Source organism: Choloepus didactylus, chromosome 7 (assembly GCF_015220235.1).
Source record: "Choloepus didactylus isolate mChoDid1 chromosome 7, mChoDid1.pri, whole genome shotgun sequence".
Taxonomy (NCBI): Eukaryota; Metazoa; Chordata; class Mammalia; order Pilosa; family Megalonychidae; genus Choloepus; species Choloepus didactylus.
Genome location: NC_051313.1, coordinates 14,779,674 through 14,803,283, shown reverse-complemented (window position 1 = coordinate 14,803,283; position 23,610 = coordinate 14,779,674). Strand labels below are relative to the sequence as shown.

General features: G+C 37.7%; 1 protein-coding gene across 1 annotated transcript; it reads right to left on the bottom strand.

Moving 5' to 3' along the window:
• Nucleotides 1–5,008: 5,008 nt before the first annotated feature.
• TAAR2 (trace amine associated receptor 2) lies at nt 5,009–9,905 on the bottom strand. The gene is made up of 2 exons (XM_037844488.1): nt 9,867–9,905; nt 5,009–6,004 (listed from the first exon to the last, which is right to left on the bottom strand). The coding sequence occupies exon 2, from the start codon at nt 5,927–5,929 to the stop codon at nt 5,009–5,011; it is 921 nt and encodes a 306-aa protein (XP_037700416.1). The 5' UTR covers nt 5,930–6,004; nt 9,867–9,905.
• Nucleotides 9,906–23,610: the final 13,705 nt, after the last annotated feature.

Genomic DNA, 23,610 nt, shown 5'->3' with positions numbered 1-23,610 from the left:
ATCAGGGAGAAAGAATGAAAATTAAAACCAAGCATCTATTATATTAGCTACAAATAGTAGCATTATTGGAAAACTAGAAGAAGAGAAAAATCTTTACTAAAATGAAGTATCAGAGAATGTGTTAGAGGTAGGGAGGCTGAGAGGAATGGATCTAAATCAATCTTTTCTTATTTACACTTTTGGGTGGGTACAAGAGTCAGGAAAACACCTCTGGGCTGGAAAGCCAGAACAGGGATTTGCCTGCTGGAAACACTGCCCCAGGCAGCCTCCGTGTGTCTTTTCAGCATCTGTTTCCATGGAACCCCAGCTTGGAACATTTCCTCCCCTCAGCAGACAATACCCCAGCCCCCTCTGGCTACGGTGGATCTCTAGGTTGCCCTGCAAATGCCCCCTCCGTGGCTTGGCCAAAACACTTTCTTCTACCCAATTGCCAGTCCCCTCAATTCTCTCTGCTACAGAGCTCGGCTCAAATATCACTCCCTTCCAAAAATCTCTTCTTGACTCTCCCAGTTGAAGTTAATCTCATGAAATAAGATCATTAGAGGGGCCAAAATTCTTAGAGCTAGGGGGTTTCCACTACCTCACCTTACAGCTATGATTTCAAATTCCTTTCTTTGCTTTGTACTTGGAGCAGGGCCCCTTCAAAACGACCTTATCTTGATTGTAAATGTCTCAAGAATGAAGACAATGTCCCCTTAATCTTTCAATCTTTGTACCACATAGCACCAAGCCTTATACCTGGCAGGTGAACTATAACAGCTTGTTGAATTAAAACAGCAAGAAGTTCATTCCAGCACATCACGAAAACCTAGGTGATAGGCACCTCATACCATGCTATTAGCAACATCTGTCTTGGGGAAGATTAGAATGTCAGGAAAACACCAAATGCTATTTAGAAAGTAGCTAACACCACCCCCAGGCCCAAACAAATGAAACCCAAGGCTAATTAAAAATTCTGTGTGTCTTAAGTTCCTAAATTGCTTGCCAAGCACATGTTCACTTTTTCCTCCCAGCTGCTCTATGTCTGTGAAATCATGACAGTGCTGAGGCAGCTACTGCAACTAAACGCTGGAACCAGCTTCACAGCCCAGGCCTCAGCGTCCCCCCAACCCATGGCACCTCTCGTAATAGGCAACAGTTCATTTATGATTTATTTGGGCAAAAAGCAAATCTATGGCTTCAGTCCTTTAGCATCACCCATCTAGCCTTTGCTAAACAAAATATGATCCATAGAGCAGCCATCTTGTCATCTCCTGGGAACATTTTTAGAAATGATGAATCTCATACTCACCCCAAAATCTACATCTCAGAAGATTCCCATGTTATTTGTCTGCCCATTGAATTTGAGAAGGACTCTTCTAAGCAGAGAAACTGCATTTTAAATACAGGCACTCTTCTCTCTCTCCAATCAGTGAACAGTTTTGAGGAGCAAAGAGCAACAGAATGTCTTAAGTAAGTGCTACTTGCAAGGAAAAGAAGTTCCAAAAGTGAAATATGAAGTACCTGACAGTGGATTAAGTAGTATACAGCAAGGATTTTTGTTATCAAGATACAAAACCAAAGAGGAAAGCACATTTTAGCATTATTGAAATGCATGAATATATTACAGTTACTTAATCATATCTTGCATAGATCTCATACTTTGCAAAAACATTTTTATATGCCACTGTGTAAAAATGCCAAACAAATTTTTATGGAGAAATTTAAAATTTTTCTTTTACTTGAATATCGTCATTATTTTTTTAGTCACGAACACCTCCTACTATCTCTGTTTCAACCCATTTGTAACAATTTCTGATTCTTTGTAAAATCTAATTTTTGCTATTCAGTTAACTGAAAAAGAGAATAAAGGCAGGGGAAAAAAAGAATATTACATTTCTAATTTTTTATATTGACCCAGTACCTTTCCTCTCCTGAAAAGTTAGTTGTGAATCGGTGAGTCTCTTCTGGTGCTTTTCAGATTTGAGGTCAGGAAATTCTGGAGAGTGGAGTGTAGAGGATTAGCATATCTGATACATATAATAGTTTGCCTCTGCTCCCAAGAGGACTGGAGCAGAGAACTCAGATCCAGAAGCTGCCAAAGGGGAAAAACTATAAAACCCCAGTGGAATTGCTCTTTTAAGGAGAAGATTGAAATATTCTATGTATTTTTAATGCCCCAGATAGTTTGCAGTTTCTTCTTTTCCAAATGAAGGACAATGATTTCATATCGGATATCATGTGATTTGGGCTTCATTCTGGGAAGATAAGATACCAAAACTTCTGGATATTAAAAATACATAGATGTGTATAGGCAAATTAAGTGTTGGCTGATGTCCAAAGGAGGACTAATTGTCTGAATCATAAAAGGTTTCTGTTTATATTTTGATTCCTAAATGCAATAAGATATTGGGGTGGAAGAGAAGTGTTTATTTTTGCTTCAGCGATTTGTACCAGTTTGAGTAGAATCCTCAGTGGGGGGTGGGGGAAGAAGAGACATTTAACCTGTCACAAATCTTGTGGCTCAGGAAACAAACCACACCAAATGAGAAGTCAGGAGACTGGCTCTATAACTGGCTGTATAATCCAGGGCAAATCACTTAATCTCTCTGCCTCAGTTTATGTGATGAACTATGATCCTCTGGGTGTGAAGGACCCAGGGTAGTGAAGGGGGTTGGGTGATGGGAGCAGCAAGTACAGGGGAGTCTGGCCACTCCACTCCCGTCACTAGCAACCCAGGCAGATCACTGAGTTCTGCAACAAATCATCCCATGAACAGTTACAGAGAGAATGAACTGTTCCGGTCAGAGAGGACTGACTGAGCAGTACATTACAGAGGGGCTATCTGAATGATGCTTTTCAGTATGAATAGGATTCTACTAGGAAGAGAGTAGAAGCATTATAAGAAATTTAATGGCCCACAAAAGGCTGTCAAATTCTTATATTGTCTGTAAGCACTTGCATTAAAAAAATACGTTATCAAATACATCATCATTCTCTAAAAAGTAGGATAGTCATAAACTCGTTTCCAACGAATGACAATGGGCAACCTTACACCAAGAAATTTAATCTTATTTTCTAAAATCATATATTAATGAATTGAGAGGTAAATTCAATAACTAGCGATTCAAAATACTTACTTTACAGTAAGGGTATAATCTCTTTCATTCATTTTTTAGAAATTGGGTTTTTAAAACAAAGACAGGAAGGGTTTGTATTTGGGGGGATGTTTTGAAATCCCAGAACCAATATAAGTATCATCATTTCATTTAAGAGAAATTACCAAATAGACTCAATAGTATCCAACATATTAGATTAGCTCTCCCAACAGCACATGGCTTTAATTATTCTCTTCTAAAAAAAATCACTTTTCCGATTTCTTATTTTGTCCTTGCAGTCTGTCAGGCCATTTCAAAGAAGCTCCAGACCCCCATTTCCCCTCCATCCTGTGCACTGTGGGGTGCCTGTCCCCAGGCCAGTGACGGTGGTAGCAGTCGGTCTGGAGAACTCTCATTGGGTCCATCTTTGGGAAACTGGGTAAGACTGATGCTGAAGCCCAATGCTGACTAGTCACTGTTTAATTGTAGCTTATAGCACATTTGTGGGCAATTATGTAAAATGTCCTCTAAAGAGAAAGAATAATTGGTTTATTGACATGTAAATGAAGAAATTAAACAAAAAAAATACTTCAGTGAAACACAGTTCACTTCCATTTATAAACACACATACACACACATCTATATGTAACTGAGAATAAAATTTCACAATATATACTCTCACTGCAAATGAGGTACTCCGATATTTTCTATTTTCTTCTAGTCTAGTTTGCTTTTTGTTAAAAGTGTTGTTTGCAGTGAGTGGTAAACAGGAACCACTCATACCCCCCTGACAGAACTGACTGCTCAATTTTCTGGAATTTTGAAAGCCGGTTGACATTACTTTGATAGCTTGAGAACGGCTATGATGGAATATATTTTTTCACCACGGAAATTGTCAAATTCTACAAATAAGGGCATTTGCTTTTGAGAGCCAGGTGTTAAACATTTAGCAGTCTGCCACTGACTCCAGCTCACAAAACCAATTTCAGAAGTTATTGAGGGGTCTCAACTTACAGTTAAAAAGGCCCTAAATCACAAATAGCAATTCTCTAGTACCCAGAGCCCCCTCCCCCATAAAGGTTAACTTTCTTCTTTGCCCCTCTTTCCTACTTTATTATGCAAAAAAAAATATGCATTTTAAGCAGAAAGGAATGATGGCTTCAGAATATGACTATTTTGGTAGATAATTAATAATCAGAACATCAAAAAGCAATACAAAAGTGGAAGGACCAGAGGCAGAAAGGAGGGGTTTGGATAGAATTCTCCCACTTCGTAAAATAGTAAATTACCCAACTGCTGTGATTAAGATGAGACACTGATGAAAATGTGTGTGGAGCCTATGGCCTTCCATTGTTTGCCATTTCTTCTTTAATTTAAAAAAACTTTTAATCTCACAACCATAAAATCTATCAGAGGCTTAACTCCCATCTAATAAATGACTGATTCCTGACAGAATATGGCTTTTTTGAAATTTTGATTTCCATATTTACTGACTGGTCATTTTTAGTTGATGTTTTAAAATGCATCTGATCAGACACTGAGGAACAAAAAGTAGACAGAAATAGCACACAAAATGTGTGAGGTGGTGGGTTGGGGATGCAATCCTCATGCTCAGCTTGTGTTTTGATCCTTTCCAAATAGCATAAATGTTTTGGGGTGTCCTCCTCATTCCACCTGCTTTTTTCCCCTTCAATTTCCCATCTTCACTTTGCTTTTCTCATGTTCTTTTTCCTTCTACCTGGAAGTAGTTGATGTATGAAGGATTCTGATAAGGATTGGAAGGGTTTGGAGTCCAATAAGAAAATTCCTTCTTTCTTTAAGCCTTAGAAACTAAGAGCTTTCCATCTAACCAAAATCAGACACACACACTTTAAATGATTTATTATTCTAAGTTCCAGTCTTTTTCTTCCATTCACTCATACAGAAAAAGTCTATTCAGTTTCTTTCCGAGAAAACAAATTAGTATTATGGGAATGTGAGCTGAAAATTTTACCTAACAAAATGTACTTCAGTGCCCTGCGAAACCAGGAATAGAAGAAACCATATATTAAGGGATTACATGTGGAGTTAAAATAGCCAAACCATGTCAAGGCATCAAACAAAACTGCAGGAGTAGAGAAGTTCAAAAATGGATCCAGTAAAATTGTGAAGAAACAGGGAAACCAACATAATAAGAAAACACCCATCACTATCCCTAAAGTTTTGGCTGCTTTTCTGTCTTTCCTCATTTGGTTATTTTGACTTTCTGGCAAGTTATTGATTATATGAGCATGTTTTCTGGATACGGCAAAAATTTTGCCATAGATTCCCACCATCACAGACCCAGGAATGAGGAAACCAGCCATGAACAAGGTGATGCCCCAGAGCTTGTTGAACATCACGGGGCAGGAACTGGAGCAAGCAACCAAGACAGCATAGCCTTCTACTCCATCCGCATAGGCCTCGGAGAAGACCACCCCGAAGGCAAACGCTCCAGGGACCGACCAGCAGAGAAGGAGCATCCGCTGAATAACCGGGATTGTCATTTTGGTGGAATAACGTAAAGGGTAACAGATGGCGTAGAACCTGTCAATGGCCACCGAACACAGATGGAAAATGGATGTGATGCTAAGCATCAGGTCAAAACTGTAATGAATCCTGCAAAAGGTAAGCCCAAAATACCAGCAGTTCTCCACAGACCTGACCATGCTATAGGGCATGATGGTGAATCCCAGGAGAAAGTCAGTGACTGCCATGGAGAGGATGAGGAGGTTGGTGGGTGTGTGGAGCTGCTTGAAGTAGGAGATGGAGATGATCATGGCCAGATTGCCGGACACTGTGATGAATATGGCCCCTGTCATGAAAGCATACATGGAAGCGCGGACACCCAGTGACCTTTCATTTTCTGGGCAAGATCCATTTCCATATTCAGAGCAATCGAAAGTTTCCTTCAGAAAAGCAAGATGGCATGGGATTTTGTCAGATAATGGACAACAATTCTGTTTCACATATGCATTCATAGAAAAATTCAAGAAAGACAGAAGACTCAAAGATGATAGTTTATTCCAAAATATTATTTATAATCTTCCCTTTCATCTTAAACTTTATTTGTAATTTAATAGAATTCTAACCTAATGAGCTGAATGATTATCATTTGTTTTTTACTTTCCTTCATGCAAATTATTCCACCAACATTTAGTGAGTTCTTATGTTATCCCAGCACCTGCAATTTTTTAAAAAAGGAAGAAACAAGTTTATTACTGAATTTATTATAATTGATCCTCAATAGAGAGAATAGACATTTATCAGATAGTGCACACACTTCTTCCTCAAATGAGCTCAGAATACATCATCAGATTGGAAGTGATGGGAGTCGATTGCCTTGTGTGGCCAGGAAGATATTATCTGAAAATATTCTTATCCGTGTGTTCTTTTCTTTTCATCTTGCTTTGAGGTTGTTTGTTTTTGTATTTGTTTTGCATGTTAAGGGTTCTGAAGGAGGAAGAATCATTAAGGACCCCTAACGATCTGGTAGAATCATTCTCTTCAGCCAAGCATGAAGTCAGAGAGGCACCTCCCCAGCCAAATCAGAGTCCGAAGCTGGATTACCCATTAGTGAGGAGCAAGTTGCTCCCCAGTGTCTCTCCCCGGAGCCCTGGGCCATAAACAACAGGAGATGTGGACGGCCCCATAAGTTTCTATGTGAGTGTCATATGGAGTGCAGCAGAGCCAGTGGTCAAGGGACCTAACCACTTCAAGAAAAACAAGCCTGTGTCCTCCATGGGTCAGGCTAGGGTGTTCACTTCGCATATAAACATCTGCATGTTATCATTTGCATGTAGATTTGGAATGCAACATGTGCATGAATTAGGATAATTTTCTTTTTAAATGTACATTAGAAGAAAGACACTGTCTGCCTGCAAAGCAGGACTGTTAATATTGCAGAGGAGCCTTGGCCACGGATGACCCCCCATGTGTCATGCTTGGTTTGTTTGTGCAGGCACAGCCTCTGTGATGAAAAGGCACCCCACAATTGGAGTCAGATCTATCTATCAAATGCCCACAACATAAAAGACATGATGGAAGGAACGAAAAAGGATGAACATTATCTCAGGCTGCAAAAATTCTACCAGTTAAAGAGACATTACACCTAAAACTTAAATGATTCTGGACGGCAGATAAAACGACCTGTGATGATTAACTGATCAGAGAGAAGTCTAGACAAAATGTGTGACTGGAGATTAAAAACAAAACAAAACAAAAAACAACTCTGAGATAATGAACAGACAGGGGAAAGAGCCTATTCAATGCAGAAAGAATTACATATGGAAAGACTTGAAGTTGTGGGTGTTTGAGACCTTTCAAAAGTAATGTTCAGTTATCACTGAGACATCACAGGGAGAATAGGAGGTGAGCAGAGGATGGGGAGGGAGAAAGGAGTGGTTTCTAATTTCCTGAACCAGTGTCCTTAGCCAGTATATAGTAAAAATGAGTTTTCCTACTTTGTTCTTAATTTCGAGTCATGATTTTTCTTATAAATTTAAACAATTAATTTAGCTATGGAAGAGTGAGTACAGATCTGAAATTAAAAGCTCTCTCCAACTTATTCTAAGTGGTGAGTCCAAGGCAATTTTACCGTCTTTAGGTTTCCTGATTTGTGATTCTGTCCCCACCTGCAGGGATTAATGGGTTAATGGTGTGAGGGACACATTTTAGCAATGGAACCAAAGATGCCAGAAGGGGCCATCTTTCATCCGGGACATACACCATGTAATAGGAACACCACCAAACAGTGAATGCCCAACTCTCTTTACAGCAAGGCAGAGTTATTCCTGAGAGTCTTTTCATAACATTTTAATCCAACATTTGCCCAAAATTCTGCAAGACAGAACTTTCCCCCAAATTTCCAAAAGTTTCTAAAAATGCTCAGCTGAGTCTCAAACTGTGTACATTTTTAGCAGCTGAACACAGAGGTTTGTGACATGTGTATGGCATTTTGTTCCTGTTCCACCTAAAATCCTTATAAAGGAGAAAAACATGGTAAGAGGGAAGGAGGAGAGATGAGGCATTTTCTGCCCAAGATTTTCAGTTATTTGTTAGCCACCTGCTGACTAGTTAAGCAGCACTGGAGAAGTTATGTTATGTTTCTACAAGAAGCTCAGACATAAAAATTAAAGATTTGAAATGTAACATATTGCTTGCCCATCCAGCTTATGAATCAATATCACACCTGAAGCTTCTTCACTTATTCTACCTAGTTGTTAAAGTAATAATGTCTTCCACCTGCCCTCAGAAAGTGACTAAACTGAAGGACCATTACCACAAAACTAACAAATTTTCCAAGCTGGTTTTTCTAATGTGATCTCATTTCTTTTTATGTCACTGAATTCGATTAGTGCTTCTACCCTTAAATATTTCCTCTATGTCAGCAGCAATTTTTGAAGGCTTTTTAGTGACTTTATAAAGTCACTTCATCCTGCTAAGCACTTTTTCTTCTTTCCTTGAATTATTTTGCACTTATCCAACTCTTGCTTTTTAGTTATTCCATTTCTATCAAATCTTTCATGTTAATGAATCTTAACATATGAAAGAATATGATGAACGCCCTTAGCACAATGCCTGATACGTAATGAGCATATTTAGGGCTGCTTTCCTCTCCTCTCCTTCTTTCCTTTCTTCTTCTCTCCCTCCTTCTTTCCTCTCCCTCCCTTACTTGTTAGGGGAGACCACCACATTGTAGACTACATTTGACTGGAAAAGATTTCTCCTAAAAAGGTAAAGGAAAAAGATTGTATATGATGAGCCCAGGTAATTGCCTTAATCCTCTGCTTTCAGTAGATGAACACCTGGGATAAATAATTTACTTAGCCACTTGTGAAAAGGTAACCCTCTCCAGGATTCTAAATCTTCTTCCCAGGAAACACTGTTCTTCCAAGAGGCGGTACCTGATCCTGTTCACATGTTAAAATGCCTCTGCCTTTTGGTATAAATCCAAGTTAAGTCCTGCACCTTCTACGTTCTTTCACAGTCCTGCATGGTCCCTCTGCACCAGAACAAAATGTGAAAAAAGGAAGGACCAGTGCACCAGCAATGCTACTGCCTTGTTTGGGAGACAAGTTACTTCTCCAGAAAAAAGAAAATATAGATCTGTCCTGAATCCTTCTCCACCTACCTGTTGTACTGCTGAAGACGCCATTGTTGAAGGAATTTTATTTTCTTGTTGCCTTTTTAACCACTGCAAATGCTTATCTGGCAGTAAAAGACCTAACTATGTGAATTGTGTGGTTTTATAACTTACCAATTGGTCCCAAGGGGATTGGGTCTGAAAATTAAAAAAAAATCTTTGTCATTTTGCCATTTAGCAGCTAAATGAGCCTAAACCCCTCCTCCATCCCCTGGAGTGAGTGTCTCTGCTTACCTAAGTTTTCATCCCCTACAGCACGGAAGGCTGCAAGTCCACTATTATGTAAAGGTTCTAAAAGCTAATCCTAACAGGTGAGTGTGGGTGGCCCTAAGGGACCTGATCCCAACCACATTGAATGGACCAGCAGCTCAAGGAGAAAAATGGTTTTGTGCCTCCTTCTTTTTGGGAAGATTTGAGACTCTCACAGTCCATATTTTCTCTTGCTTTTCAGCTATTGTTCTTCTCTTTTTTTTTTTTTTTTTTTTTTTTGTATAAATGGGACTAAAAGTTCATCAATTTTCTTAGACCTGGAGAAAAGGGGCACAATTATTATTTCGTTAAGGAATGCATTATGCAAAAATATTTTCAGATGCTAATGGTTTAAATCTACTCATAAATGAAAGGGCCTGCTTTTCTGTTTGTTTTCCTTTAAAATGGGAAAGTTTGTTTTGAGCTAACTGAGCAGTTGTGGAAGGCAGTATATCCCAGAGGTACATGAAACAGCTGGTCACTACAAGACATCAGGGCTAAAATTTTACCTACTCTGTGTCATCTCAGTTAGCTCAGCTGGAGAACACCTTATGGTCCTGCTATCTGCCCACACACACAGAACCCCATGCTCTGACATGCCCACATTCAGTTTAGAAATTCTTAGTAATTTTTGAAAAATTTTGAGCAGTGCATTTCTTTTTGCAGTTGACACCACAAATTATGTAGCTGGTCACTTCTCTCAGTAGTCCTTCCTGAAGAAGAGAAAGAGGTACAAAAATATCTCTTTTAATTTCAGAAGATACTCATATTTACATTAAGATATGATGCAAAAATGTATATCAAAGTACTTTTAAAGGAAGCATCACAAACATTAGAACAGTCATTTGCCCAGAAGGGAGAACTTAATTTGTTTAAGTTACCCAAAGATATTACTACTTAAAAATTGCTAGCAACTTCTGTCTCTTCCTGGAGAGACACCAAGTCATTTTGGACAAAGCTTCTTGGTTCTGTGAAGAATCACACAAGCATTCTCTTTAAATGATGTAGATTGAAGACAAGTAATGGGAAGATTAGGGCTGAATTTTGTTTTTAAAGAGTTACAGGCCTACAGGGAGCCAAGGAAATGGTTTTGAGGTTCACTGCTATTATAATATCTGCCGAACTGAAATATCCCAGTTGAGGCCAGTGGAGCAGGACTGACCATCTAGGCAGGCAGGAGGACCCATGATGCAGAGTCAAAACCAAGCCTGGAAACGATGTACGGCTGAGCCTTGAAAACTCTTCTGAACCTGCCTCTCTGGTCCCGAGATCAAGTGTTGAGAGTAACAGCCGTGTGGTGAATGTGATTGTAATGAGCTGCTCTTAGTTCTACATGCTTAGCCCCTCTAGCAGCCCTCCCTGACCACTTGGCTCTACATCTTTGCAGCTGGAACGACAGCCTTGGGCTGGGCGGCCACCGGTTCTCAACAGCGGCACCTTGTGGCAGTTTGGGAGAACTGAGTCTTTGGACTAGCCCCCAGAGAATACAACCAGAAGTCCCAAAAGGAAAGAATGCTGGCTAATTCATTTAAATAAATTAAAGAGATAGGATCTTATTTTGTACCCCAGGTTGGAGAGGATATATCACTAACAGAAAGTATTCACATTTTTTAATGGAACTCGGGTGCACAGAATTTGAATTAATCACAGTTAACCATGCCATGCGCATTGTGTTTGCTTTACTTGTTTGGTTGCAACATAATGAGCACAGGTGACTGAGAACTAGTTTGGCAACAGCTTACGTAGACCCATATATTGCTCTCTGCCTGCTACCTCTAGGGAGCACCCAGCTTGAATTTTGCGTTTATCCTTCTTTTACATTTTTTAATAGCTTATGTTATATATTTGTATAACTAACCAAAATATTGTTTGGTTTAATGTTTTTAGCACTTGGTACATGGGTATCAAACTCTTTGATTTTTTTTTGCTTTGTTTTTTTTTTAATTTATTTTTTACATCTTTTTCAATTTTTCTTTTTTAAGCATAAAATTCCATATATTAAACATAAAATTCCATACATAAGCTGAATTTTAAGACATCATTTAAAATAGCTTACATCGCTATGAATGAGTCAGAAATGGGGCATTGTTGGTCAGACTTAGGGTAAAATGTTAGTCACCCTAATAAGTTTACTTGAGTTAGTGATTAATCCAATCATGGGTTGCAGTGTAACATCCACTCAGATGCAGTTTGACAATCAGTATTTCAAGCTGACATTACCTTGTCTGGAAGACTTCAGTCACTTGTCAGTTTCATTTGCCCCCAGATGATTGTCTTTTTTTAATGGAGATTGTTCACAAACCACACAATAATCCAGAGACCCAAAGTATACAATCAGTTGTCCACGGTACCATCATACAGCTGTGCATCCATCACCACAATTATTTTTTTTTCAGTTTTTAGAACACTTTCATTACTCCAGAAAAGAAATAAAGACAAAAAAGGAAACTCAAATCCTCCCATACCCCTAAAAATGCCCCCTCCATTATTGATTCATAGTTTTGGTATAGTACATTTGTTACTGTTTATGAAAGGATGTTAAAATACTACTAACTGTAGTATATAGTTTGCAATAGGTTTATATTTTTTCCTATATGTCCCTCTATTATTAACTTCTAGTTATAGTGTCATACATTTGCTCTAATTCATGAGAGATTTCTAGTATTTGTACAGTTAATCATGGACATTGTCCACCACAAGATTCACTGTTTAATACATTCCCATCTTTTAACCTCCAGCTTTCCTTCTGGTGACAAACATGACTCTGAGCTTACACTTCCCACCACATTCACAGACCATTCATCACCATTAGTTATTCTCACAATGTGCTGCCATCACCTCTGTCCACTTCCAAACATTTAAGTTCACCCTACTTGAGCATTGTGCTGATAATAAGCAATTGCTCCCCATTCTTTAGCCCCATTCTATATCCTGGTAATTTATATTTCATGTCTATGAGTTTACGTATTATAATTAGTTCATATCAGTGAGACCCTGCAATATTAGTCCTTATTTGTCTCTTATTTCACTCAATATAGTGCCCTCAAGATTTCTTCATCAACTCATTCTTTTTAAAGATGGTTTTGTTCACAACACCATACTTTCCATCCTAAGTAAACAGTCATTGGTTCCCTGTATAGTCACATATTTATGTATTCACCACCATCACCACTATCTATATAAGGACATCTCCATTTCTTCCACAAAGAAGGAGGAAGAGTCAAAGAAGGTAGAGAGACAAAAGAAAAAGAAAAAAAAAATCACAGCTAGGAAGCAACAAAAAGAAACATAGCATTAAACCAAAGTAGAATAAAAGTCAGACAACATCACCAATGCCGAGTCCCCTACCCCTCCCCTATGCCCCCCATATGCATTTAGCTTTCGTATATTGCCTTTGTTACATTAAAGGAAGGATAATACAATGTTTCTGTTAATTATAGTCTCTAGTTTGCATTGATTGTACTCTCCCCCCAATCCCACCCTATTTTTAACACCTTGCAATGTTGACATGCATTTGTTCTCCCTCATGCAAAAACACATTTGTACCTTTTATCACAATCATTGAACACCCTAGGTTTCACTGAGTTATACAGTCCTAGTCTGTCCTCTTTCCTTCTGGTGTCCCACATGCTCCTAACCTTCCTCTTTCAACAATACTCACAGTCATCCTTGTTCAGTATACTTACATTGCTGTGCTACTATCTCCCAAAATTGTGTTCCAAACCTCTCACTCCTTTTTTTCCTTTCTGTCTGTTGTGCTCCCTTTAGTGTTTCCTGTAGTGCAGGCATCTTGTTCACAAAGTCTGTCATTGTCTGTTTGTCAGAGAATATTTTAAGCTCTCCCTCATATTTGAAGAACAGTTTTGACAAATATAGGATTCTTGGTTGGTGGTTTTTCTCTTTCAGTATCTTAAATATGTCACTCCATTTCCTTTTTGCTTCCATGGTTTCTGCTGAGAAATCCACAGTCTAACAAGCTTCCTTTGTATGTGAGACCGCTTTTCTCTCGCTGCTTTCAGGATTCTCTCTTTATCTTTGACATTTGATAATCTGATTATTAAGCATCTTGGTGTAGGCCTATTCAGATCTATTCTGTTTGGGGTATGCTGCACTTCTTGGATATGTAATTTTATGTCTTTCATAAGAGATGGGAAATTTTCAGTGATTATTTCCTCTATTATTGCTTCTGCCCCTTTTCTCTTCTCTTCTTCTTCTGGGACACCATTGACACATAAATTCCTGCATTTCATATTGTCATTCAATTCCTGGAGATGTTACTCATATTTTTCCATTCTTTTCTCTATCTGTTCTTTTGTGTTTAGGCTTTCAGGTGCCTTGTTCTCCAGTTCCTGAGTGTTTTCTTCTGCCTCTTGAGATCTGCTGTTGTATGTCTCCATTGTGTCTTTCATTTCTTGTGTTGTGCCTTTCATTTCCATAGATTCTGCCAGTTGTTTTTTTGAACTTTTCGATTTCCACCTTATGTATGCCCAGTGTTTTCATTATACGCTTCATCTCTTTTGCCATATCTTCCCTAAACTTTTTAAATTGATTTAGCATTAGTTGTTTCAATTCCTGTATCTCAGTTGAAGTGTAAGTTTGTTCCTTTGACTGGGCCATAACTTCATTTTTCTTAGTGTAGGTTGTAGTTTTCTGTTGTCTAGGCATCTGGTTTCCTTAGTTACCCCAATAGGGTTTTCCCAGACCAGAATGGGCTCAGATCTCAGAAGGGGGCAATATTCAGTGTCAGGTTCACCTGATGGTGTGTCTTAGAAGATTGATACACCCTTTGAGGCCTCAAGCCATTGTGCTTTTCTGCCCAGCAGGTGGCACCTGTCAGCCTGTCACTCAGAGAGGTGTAAGGAGCTGTGGCCCATGGATGTTTTCCCCACAGGCTCTGGGGTCTGGTTCTGAATGGAAGACGGGTAGAGCTTGGCACCACCTTTTTCCTCTAATGGAAGATACCTGGGGAGATATCATTTGCATTTGAATAGTGTCTTGACTCTGCTATCTCCACCCTTGTCTGGGTCAGAGCACTGGGAACTGAAAATGGCTGAAGCTTTCTCCACTGACCTGAAAAAGGGACAGAAAGCCCCCTTCAAGGCCAGTCTATGGCCACCCTCAGTTTCACCTTCGGCCAGATATAGCACCTGGTTCTCTGGACTCCCCCTCCCTCTCAGAAAGGTCCTCCAGCTCTCCAAGGTCAGTCATCACCAAAAGTCTCTGTCTGCTTGTTGGGGATTGTGCCAGTTTGAATATATTGTGTCCTCCAAATGCCATTATCTTTGATATAGTCTTGTGTGGGCAGACATTATCAGTGTTGATTAGATTGTAATTCTTTGAGTGTTTCTTTGGAGTGTGCCCCACCCAGCTGTGGGTGATGACTCTGATTGGATAATTTCCATGGAGGTGTTGCTCCACCCATTCAGGGTGGGTCTATGTTGATCGGTGGAGCCATATAAATGAGCTGATGGGCAGAGAGAATGCAGTGCAGCTGTGAGTAACATTTTGAAGAGGAGCTACAGCCAAGAGGGACACTTTGAAGAAAGCATAGGAGCTACAGATGAGAGACATTTTGAAGATGGCTGTTGGAAACAGACTCTTGCTCCGGAGAAGCTAAGAGAGGACAGATACCCCAAGTGCAACTAAGAGTGACATTTTTGAGGAACTGCAGACTAGAGAGGAATGTCCTGGGAGAAAGTCATTTTGAAACCAGAATTTTGGAGCAGATGCCAGCCATGTGCCTTCCCAGCTAACAGAGGTTTTCCGGACACCATTGGCCATCCTCCAGTGAAGGTACCCGATTGCTCATGTGTTACCTTGGACACTTTATGGCCTTAAGACTGTAACTGTGTAACCAAGTAAACCCCTTTTATAACAGCCAATCCATCTCTGGTGTTTTGCATTCCAGCAGCATTAGCAAACTAGAACAGGGATTCATAGCTTGTATTGAGCAGTCAACATTTGTTAATTAAAACCTCCATTGGACCTGGGCTGAGGTATATTCACTTGTTCAGAGAGTGCTGCTCTTTAGCACAGTGAGGCTTTGCAGTTTGGCTGCCGTGGGGGAGGGGCTCTCAGCTCAGGTCTGCAGTTTTTATTTACAGATTTTATGCTATGATCTCAGGCATTCCTCCCAATCTAGGCTGGTGTATGATGTGTGCACAGTCATGTTAGTCCCCCAGCAGTTATTCCAGATTGTTTACTAGCTGTTCTTCGTTGCTTATTAATTGTTCCAGGGGGATAACTAGCTTCCACTCCTCTCTATGCCACCATCTTCTTATGACTGCTTTGCTTTTATTTTTCCACCCAACTTTATATTTGTAAATTCATTCATTTCACTATATGTGACTATAAGCCATTTACTTTCACTGCTATATAATAATCTGTTTATCTTTTCTCCTATCAGCAGGTATTTGAATTATTTTCATTAATTTGCTATTATGAACAGTACTATTATGAACATTTTAGTACAAGTCTCCTGGTGCTCATATTCAAGGGATTTTTTTGGAACTATACAAGAGGAAGTAATTATAGAGTCAGAAAGAATATAAATGCTCAGCAGAAGGCAAAACAAATTGTATTCCAAATGGCTTTAAAAATTTATATTGCTGCAAGCAATATCTAGAAATTCTATTGAACAACATCCAACACTTGGCAATGTCAGGGTTAATTTTTTGCCAATTTAAATAGTGAAAAGTGGTATGGTAGTCTTGATTTCCATTTCCTGATCACAAATGAGGTATAGCATTTATTCATTTGTTTATTGTCTTTATTTGTTTCTCCTTCTGTGTATCATGTCATTTCTTTTACACATTTTCCTTTTATTATTAATTTATGGAAGTTATTTTTATATTCTTCATGATCTTTTAGTAGTTATATATGTTGCAAATCTACTTTCCAAGTAGATAGGTTATCTTTACTTTTCCTTTCAGGAATTTTTTTCATAAAAAAGTTTTATGTAGTTAAACTCATCAGTCACTTATGTTTTTGTGACTTTATTTAGAAATCCTTCCCTTCTTCAAATTCAGAAAAATAATCATCCATATTTTCTATTGAAAATTTTAAACTTTTAACTTTTCTAATATAACACTTAACTTTTTAATCTACCTGGAATTGTGTATAGTGCGAGGTGAGGATATGGTTTAATATCTTCATATAAACCATCTTTTTCCAGCTCTGTTTACTGACTAGCTATTCCTTTCCCAAGTTATCTGTCATGCAGATATGTTGTACATCAAATTCCATAGATATCTCTGGACTCTGCTCTGCTCTCTAATTCCAATTTAGCAACTTGTTAGTGCTGCACAGATACCACATCGATTCAGTTACATAGTTTCAAAGACTACTGATGTTTGATAGAGCAAGTCTTCCACTCCTTCTCCTCCACCTCCTCCACCTCCTCCCTCATTTGCTCCTCTTTTCCCTTCTCTTCTTCCTCTTTCTTCTTCTGCTTCCACTCCTCCTTCTTCTTCCTCTTCTACTTCTACTTCTTCTTCAAAAGCATCCTGGCCAATTTCAGCCTTTCAAGCATCTGTTTAATTAGCTTTTCAAATTCCGCATGTTGGATTTGAAGTGGCTCAGCATTGGCACCTCTCCAATATTACAAACTCCAATCAATGAACATGAACTAGCTCCACATCTTTTTTATTCTTCTTCAGTGCTCTTCAATAAAGTTTCTAAATATTCTGCCTATAGCTCTTGTCCATCTTTTGATAGTTTTATTCATAGTACCTCATAATTTTATATTTGTGTCTTTTAAAAGCATACTTTCTATTTGCTTATTATTGGTGCAAACATTCAACTGAATTTTGTATGTTGATCTATGTTGTATCCAGCCAATTTGCTGAATTTCTCTATTATTTTTAAATTTTTCTCTGTAGATTCTTTTGGGTTTGCTGTGTGGGCAATAACATCAGCTGCAAATAGTTATGGATTTTATTCCCTCCTTGCCAGTCATCAAGCCTTCAATTTCATGTTGTTAATATATTGTACTATCTAAGACCTACAAAATAATGTTGCTTGAGTTATAATTATAAAATAAGGGAACTGCTTGTTAAAAAATTGACTTTAACCTCTTATGAGTGTTCTGCAATTTCACAGTTAAATAGTCTTTTAGAGATGATATCATTGTTCGAAGACTTTTGAGAACCATTTTCTGCCAGTGTTTAATTCAGATTAAAAAAGTCTCTTTATCATTATAGCATATGTCCATTTCTAAAAACTAAACACCATAGTTGATTACCCAATCTAATCACTGAGACTTGATTTAAAATATTTTTTAATGTTTCTGAAAATCCAACCCACAATAAGGATATTTTTAGAATGTGCATTGGCTATTTTAATCTGAAAAAAAAAAAATGTGGTTATTGTCACCTCAATCTGATAACGACATTTTTCTCCTCTGATTTAAGAAAGTACTCATTGTGGCAACTTTCCTTGTCATTCAAACACTCCCGATTGAGATTCTTCATTTATGCTATACTACTTACCCTGTTTCACACTGTATTTTTACCCCTATCCTCCCCAACCCCAAACAAACACTAATTAAGTAGATTTTAAACAAAAAAGATAGGAAATTAATGAAGGAATGTAGGGAAGGAGGGAGGAAGGAATGGAGGGAGAACGACATGCATACATGTGATCCTACTCAAAACTCTCCAATGGCTTCCCTTCTCAGAATAACATTGAGAGCCTGTATTTAGCCTAAATGGCCTGTATAATCTATCCCCTGGCTATCTACCAGAACTCTTGTCCTACAAGCCTCCTCTTTAATAGAAAAAAAAATACATCAGATTTGACAGAAAGAATCCAGCTGTAACCTGGTTTTAAAAGATACATTGAAAAATAAGTACTAAAAATATGAATGTAGAAAAGATAGAAAAATATGTGTCAGATGAGTATAAACCAAAAAAACTTGTGTGGTTATGTTAATATCAGACAACAAATATGATAAGGCAAAAAGCATTACTAGTGAAAAAGCTATTTAAAGATAAAATTCCTTTTACCAAGATAATATAATATTTCTAAATTTAACAACAGAGTCTTCAAATGTATAAGTTAAAAATTAACAGATCTACCAGGAAAAATAGACAAAACCCTTAATCATTGTGGGAGATTTTAACACACACCTATCATTAATGGATAAAATAAGCAAAGTAAATATCATTAAGATTTTAAATAGTCTACACCTAAGGGAAATATTTAGAACACTATATGAAACGGCTTTCTCACAGTCTTCTCAGACATACAAAAAACATTTACAAAAATTGATGAGATATTGGGATATAAAGTCAAGTCTGAATAATTGCTGACAATACTGAACTTAGCCTGAGCCCTGGAATCCTGGTAAAACAGTGACAGTTTTACCCCTATCCTTTCTGTTCAAAAAAATGGCATACTGCAAAGAACTGCCATCCCCCATATGACTTAGATAAGACCATGCAGTCTCCCACTTATCTTATTTATCTATGACAAGACCAGATTCAGAGCCTCCACATCCTCATCCTTCACCTTATAAAAAGTCAAACTGCTTGTCCCCACTGATCAATCACAAAAAAATGCTTGTTGATCAATCTTTGGTAAACTTCTTTCCTTCCTCTGGGCCCCTGAACTTTAGCCCATCCTCAGCCTGAGCCAGTACGTAGCCCGTCATTAAGAGACTCTCCTAGAATATAGGCTGGCCTTAGAGTAATATATTTTCTAATCTACCGTCTGATCATACCACCCTTTTGTCTCTCTTTGTCCCTTCCCTTTACTTGCTACCTTATTCGTCTCCATGAAAGAAAAACACTTTTTGCCTGAACTTTGAGACACTTGAGGATCTTATGGTCAGGAACTCTCCTTATTGCAGTAGTTCCTTTGCCCTTTGCTATAACTCTTTCAAATAAAGTCTCTCCTTACTAAATATGGATTTGTATTTTATTTGACATCTCAAAGGACTGAAATCATACACATCAACTTCTCTGAGAACAAAGCAAATAAGGTAGAACTAACTAGCAAAATGGTAACTAGAAAAACCCTTATTTTTGGACATTAAAAACATACTTCTAGAGCTTCTGGTCAACCAATATGGTAACATAAGACACTCCAGAGTACTGTTCCCCCACCCAAAATCTTTTAACAACTAGCAAAAATTGGCAGAGTTATCTTCCTAAGAATACCAGAAAATAGTTAAAGGGTTGCAATAACTGAGCAAGTACTGAATAAAGATAATACAACTTTAAAAAATGGTAGAAGTTTGCAGTGCTCTTGTGGCCTTCCTACAACCCTTACCCAGTGTGTTATGAGGATGTCCTGTGCTCCCATGGTAGGTCTCTGGCCCTGTTCCAGAGGGAGCAGTGTAACTCCTATGCACATCCTGCCATGCCCGTATGCCAGTGCCAATCTGTCAGGCAGCAACCAGAAAGACTGAACCAGGAAACTCATCTCTGGCTTGCTCTCCCAGAATCTGCCTTGCAGAATGAAGCAGCTTATGTACAGCTAAAGTGATGTAAGAAACCACTAAGTCAAAGCAACCAGGAGAAAAGACTTAGCTGCTTTAAGTCATACAATAGAGCACCCAGGAGGGGAAGAAAGTTTACTTCCTAGGGAGTTGAGGGACATTCAAATTCCTGTAAACTGGGTTATTCCTAATGCTGCAAGCCAGCACAAGCCCAGGACAAGTCACAGGCTTAGAAGAGACTAGTGGACCCTGCACTTTGCACTCACCCCAGGCTGATATTCTTGATAGTAAGGCTAAACTCTGAAGGGGAGAACTAGCCAATGCAGAGCCAACTTGCAAATACAGAGAAAGGTGGGTTTTGTTTTTGTTTTGCATTATTTTGTGCAATAAGATATACATCCAAAAACCATCAACAAAGAAGATCAGACTTTGGACATAGTGGACAAAGCCTTTTAGAAAAATGATCCTAAATATGCCCAAGGAAATCAATGAAAACACAGGAAGAACTAAAGGATATTAACATAACAATGATGAACAATAATAGAGTCTCAATAAAGAGACAGAATTTTAAAAAGGAACTGAAAAGCAACACTGGAGTAGGAGACTATAAATCAGCAAGTCCTAACAACTATATGTAGAACACTTCACCCAAAAGCAGCAGAATCCATATTTTCCTCTAGTACACATGGGTCATTCTCCAGGTAGAGCCCATATGCTAGGTCACAAAGCACATCTCAATAAATTAAAAAAACATTGATATCACACAATGTATCTTCTCTGACTACAATGGGATGAAACTAAAATCAATAACAGAGGGAGAACTGAAAAATTAAAAAATATGTAGAAATTTATGTACTCTTAACCAACCAATGGTTCAAAGAAGAAATCATAAGATAAATTAAGAGGTAATTAAGGTAAATGAAAACACAAACATAACATAGCAAAATTTGTGGGATACAATAAAGGCAGTGCTGAGAGAGGAAAACATTCCTCTATATGCTTACAATGAAGAAAAAGAAAGATTTCAGATCAGAAACATAATCTCACAACTGGGAGATCTAGAAACAAGAGAAAATCAAACTCAAAGTGAACAAAAGGAAAAAAATAACAAAGATTAAAAAACAGAGAATTGAAAAAGAGAGAGACGCAATGAAACCAAAAAGTTGGTTCTTTAAAAAGATAAAAGAAAAAACTTTAGCTAAACCTAAAAAGAAAAAAGAGAACCAAAAAGTTGGTTCTTTAAAAAGATAAAAGAAAAAACTTTAGCTAAACCTAAAAAGAAAAAAGAGAGGGGAAGCAGATAATTAAATTCAGAAATGAAATGGGGGCCATTAGTACTGATCCCATAAAAATAAAAAGAAGTATAAGAGGATACTCAGAATAACTGTATGCCAACAAATTAGACAACCTAGATAAAATGGACAAATTCCTGGAAACACGCAACTCCCTACATTGACTCAAGAAGTAATAGAAGATCACAACAGAAAAATGAAGCATAAAGTGATTGAATCAGTAATCAAAAATTTGCAATAAAGTAAAGCCCAGAACCAGATGGCTTCATACATTAATTTTTTCAACCATTCCAAGAAGAATTAACAGCAATCCTGCTCAAACTCTTCAAAAGAAATTGATGAGTAGGGCACATTATAATACAATCTATGAGGCTAACATCACCATATGAAAGCCGGATAAAGATGCCACAAGAAAAGAAAATTATAGATCAATATATCTAATGAACATAGATGCAAAAATCCTCAAGAAAATACCAGCAAACAAAATCCAACAGCATATTAAAAGAATTATACACCATGATCAAGTTGGATTTATCCCAGTTATGCAAGGATATTTCGACATAAGAAATCAGTTAATGTAATACACCACGTAAATAAAATGAAGGGGAAAACCCACATGATTATCTCAATTGATGCAGTAAAAGCATTGACAAAATCCAGCATCCCTGCTTGATAAAAACACTTAGAAAACTAGAAAAAGAAGGAAACTTCCTCAACATGAGAGGGGCACATTTGAAAACCCACAGCTAAGATCATAGTCAATGACGAAAGACTGAAAGCTTTCACTCAAAGATCAGGGACAAGACAAGGATCCCCACTGTCACCACAGTTATTCAACATTGCAATGTAAATTCTAACCAGAGCAATTAGGCAAGAGAAAGAAATAAAAGGCATCCATATCAGAAAGGAAGAAATTAAACTCTCCCTATTAGCAGATAACATGACCCTAAATATAGAGAATCATGAAAAATCCATGACAAAGTTAATAGAGATAATATAAATGAATTCAGCAAAGTGGAGGGGTAGAAGATCAGCACCCGCAAATCATTACTGCTTCTATACACCAATAATGAACACTCTGAAGAAGAAATCAAGAGGAAAATGTCATTTACAATAGCAACTAAAAGAGTTAAATATCTAAGAATAACTTTACCCAAGGGGATGTAAAAGACATAAACAGAAGACTACAAAACATTGCTAAAAGAACTCAATGAAAAGCTAAATAAATATTCATGGATGAGACAACTTTATATTGTTAAGATGTCAATTCTACCCAAAGTGATTTATAGATTCAATGCAATCCCAATCAATATTCCAACACAACAGCCTTTTTTTTTTCTTTGCAGAAATGGGAAAGCTGATCATCAAACTTATATGGAAGGGTAAGGGGCCCTACATAGCCAAAACCATCTTAGTAAAGGAGAACATAGTTGGAAGACTCACACTTCCTGTTGTTAAAACTTATTACAATGCCACAGTAATCAAAATAGTATGGTAGTGGCACAAGGACAGACATATGGAAAAAAATTCCACAGACCAAAGGAATAAAATTGAGACTTCAGAAATAGACCCTCACATTTATGGCCTATTGAATTTTCAACAAGGGTGTCAAGAACACTCAGTGAAGAAAGAATAGTCTCTTCAACAAATGTTGCTGGTAAAACTGGATATCCATATGCAAAAAATGAAGGTGAACTCCTACCTCACATCATATACAAAAATTAACTTAAAATGGTTCAAAGACACAAATATAAGAAAAAACTACAAAAATCCTAGAAAAAAACCTAGGGAAGAATCTTCAGGACCTTGTGTTAGGCAATAGTTTCTCAGGGTTTTTCCCAAAAGCACAAGCAACAAATGAAAAAAGGTGAATGTAAAAATTTTTGTGCATCAGAGGACTTTATCATGAAAGTAAAAAGACATGGAAGAAAATTCTTGGAAGCCACTGTCTGATGAGGCTTTAAATTCAGGATATATAAAGAAATCCTACAACAAAAAAAACAAAACAAAACAACAAAAACAAATGACCCAATCAAAAAATATGCAAAAGCCTTCAATAGACATCTCTCCAAAGAAGATATACATATTACCAAAAAAGCACATGAACAGATGCTCAATGTCATTAGTCATTAGGGAAATGCAAATCAAAAGCATAATGAGTTATCACTTCACACTCACTAAAATGGCGACTCTTAAAAAACTGAAAGTAATAAATGTTGGAGAGGATTTGGAGAAATAAGAATACTTGTTCATTGTTGGTGGGAATGTAAAATGGTGCAGCCATTGTAGAAAAGTTCAGCAGTTCCTCAGCATGTTAAGTATAGAATTACCATCTATGACATGATGGTATATACAAAAGAATTGAAAGTAGGGCACAAATGGATAGTT

Bases quoted from the DNA above. Each gene is read 5' to 3' on its own strand.
- TAAR2 (XM_037844488.1), bottom strand. From the start codon at position 5,929: ATGTATGCTTTCATGACAGGGGCCATATTCATCACAGTGTCCGGCAAT.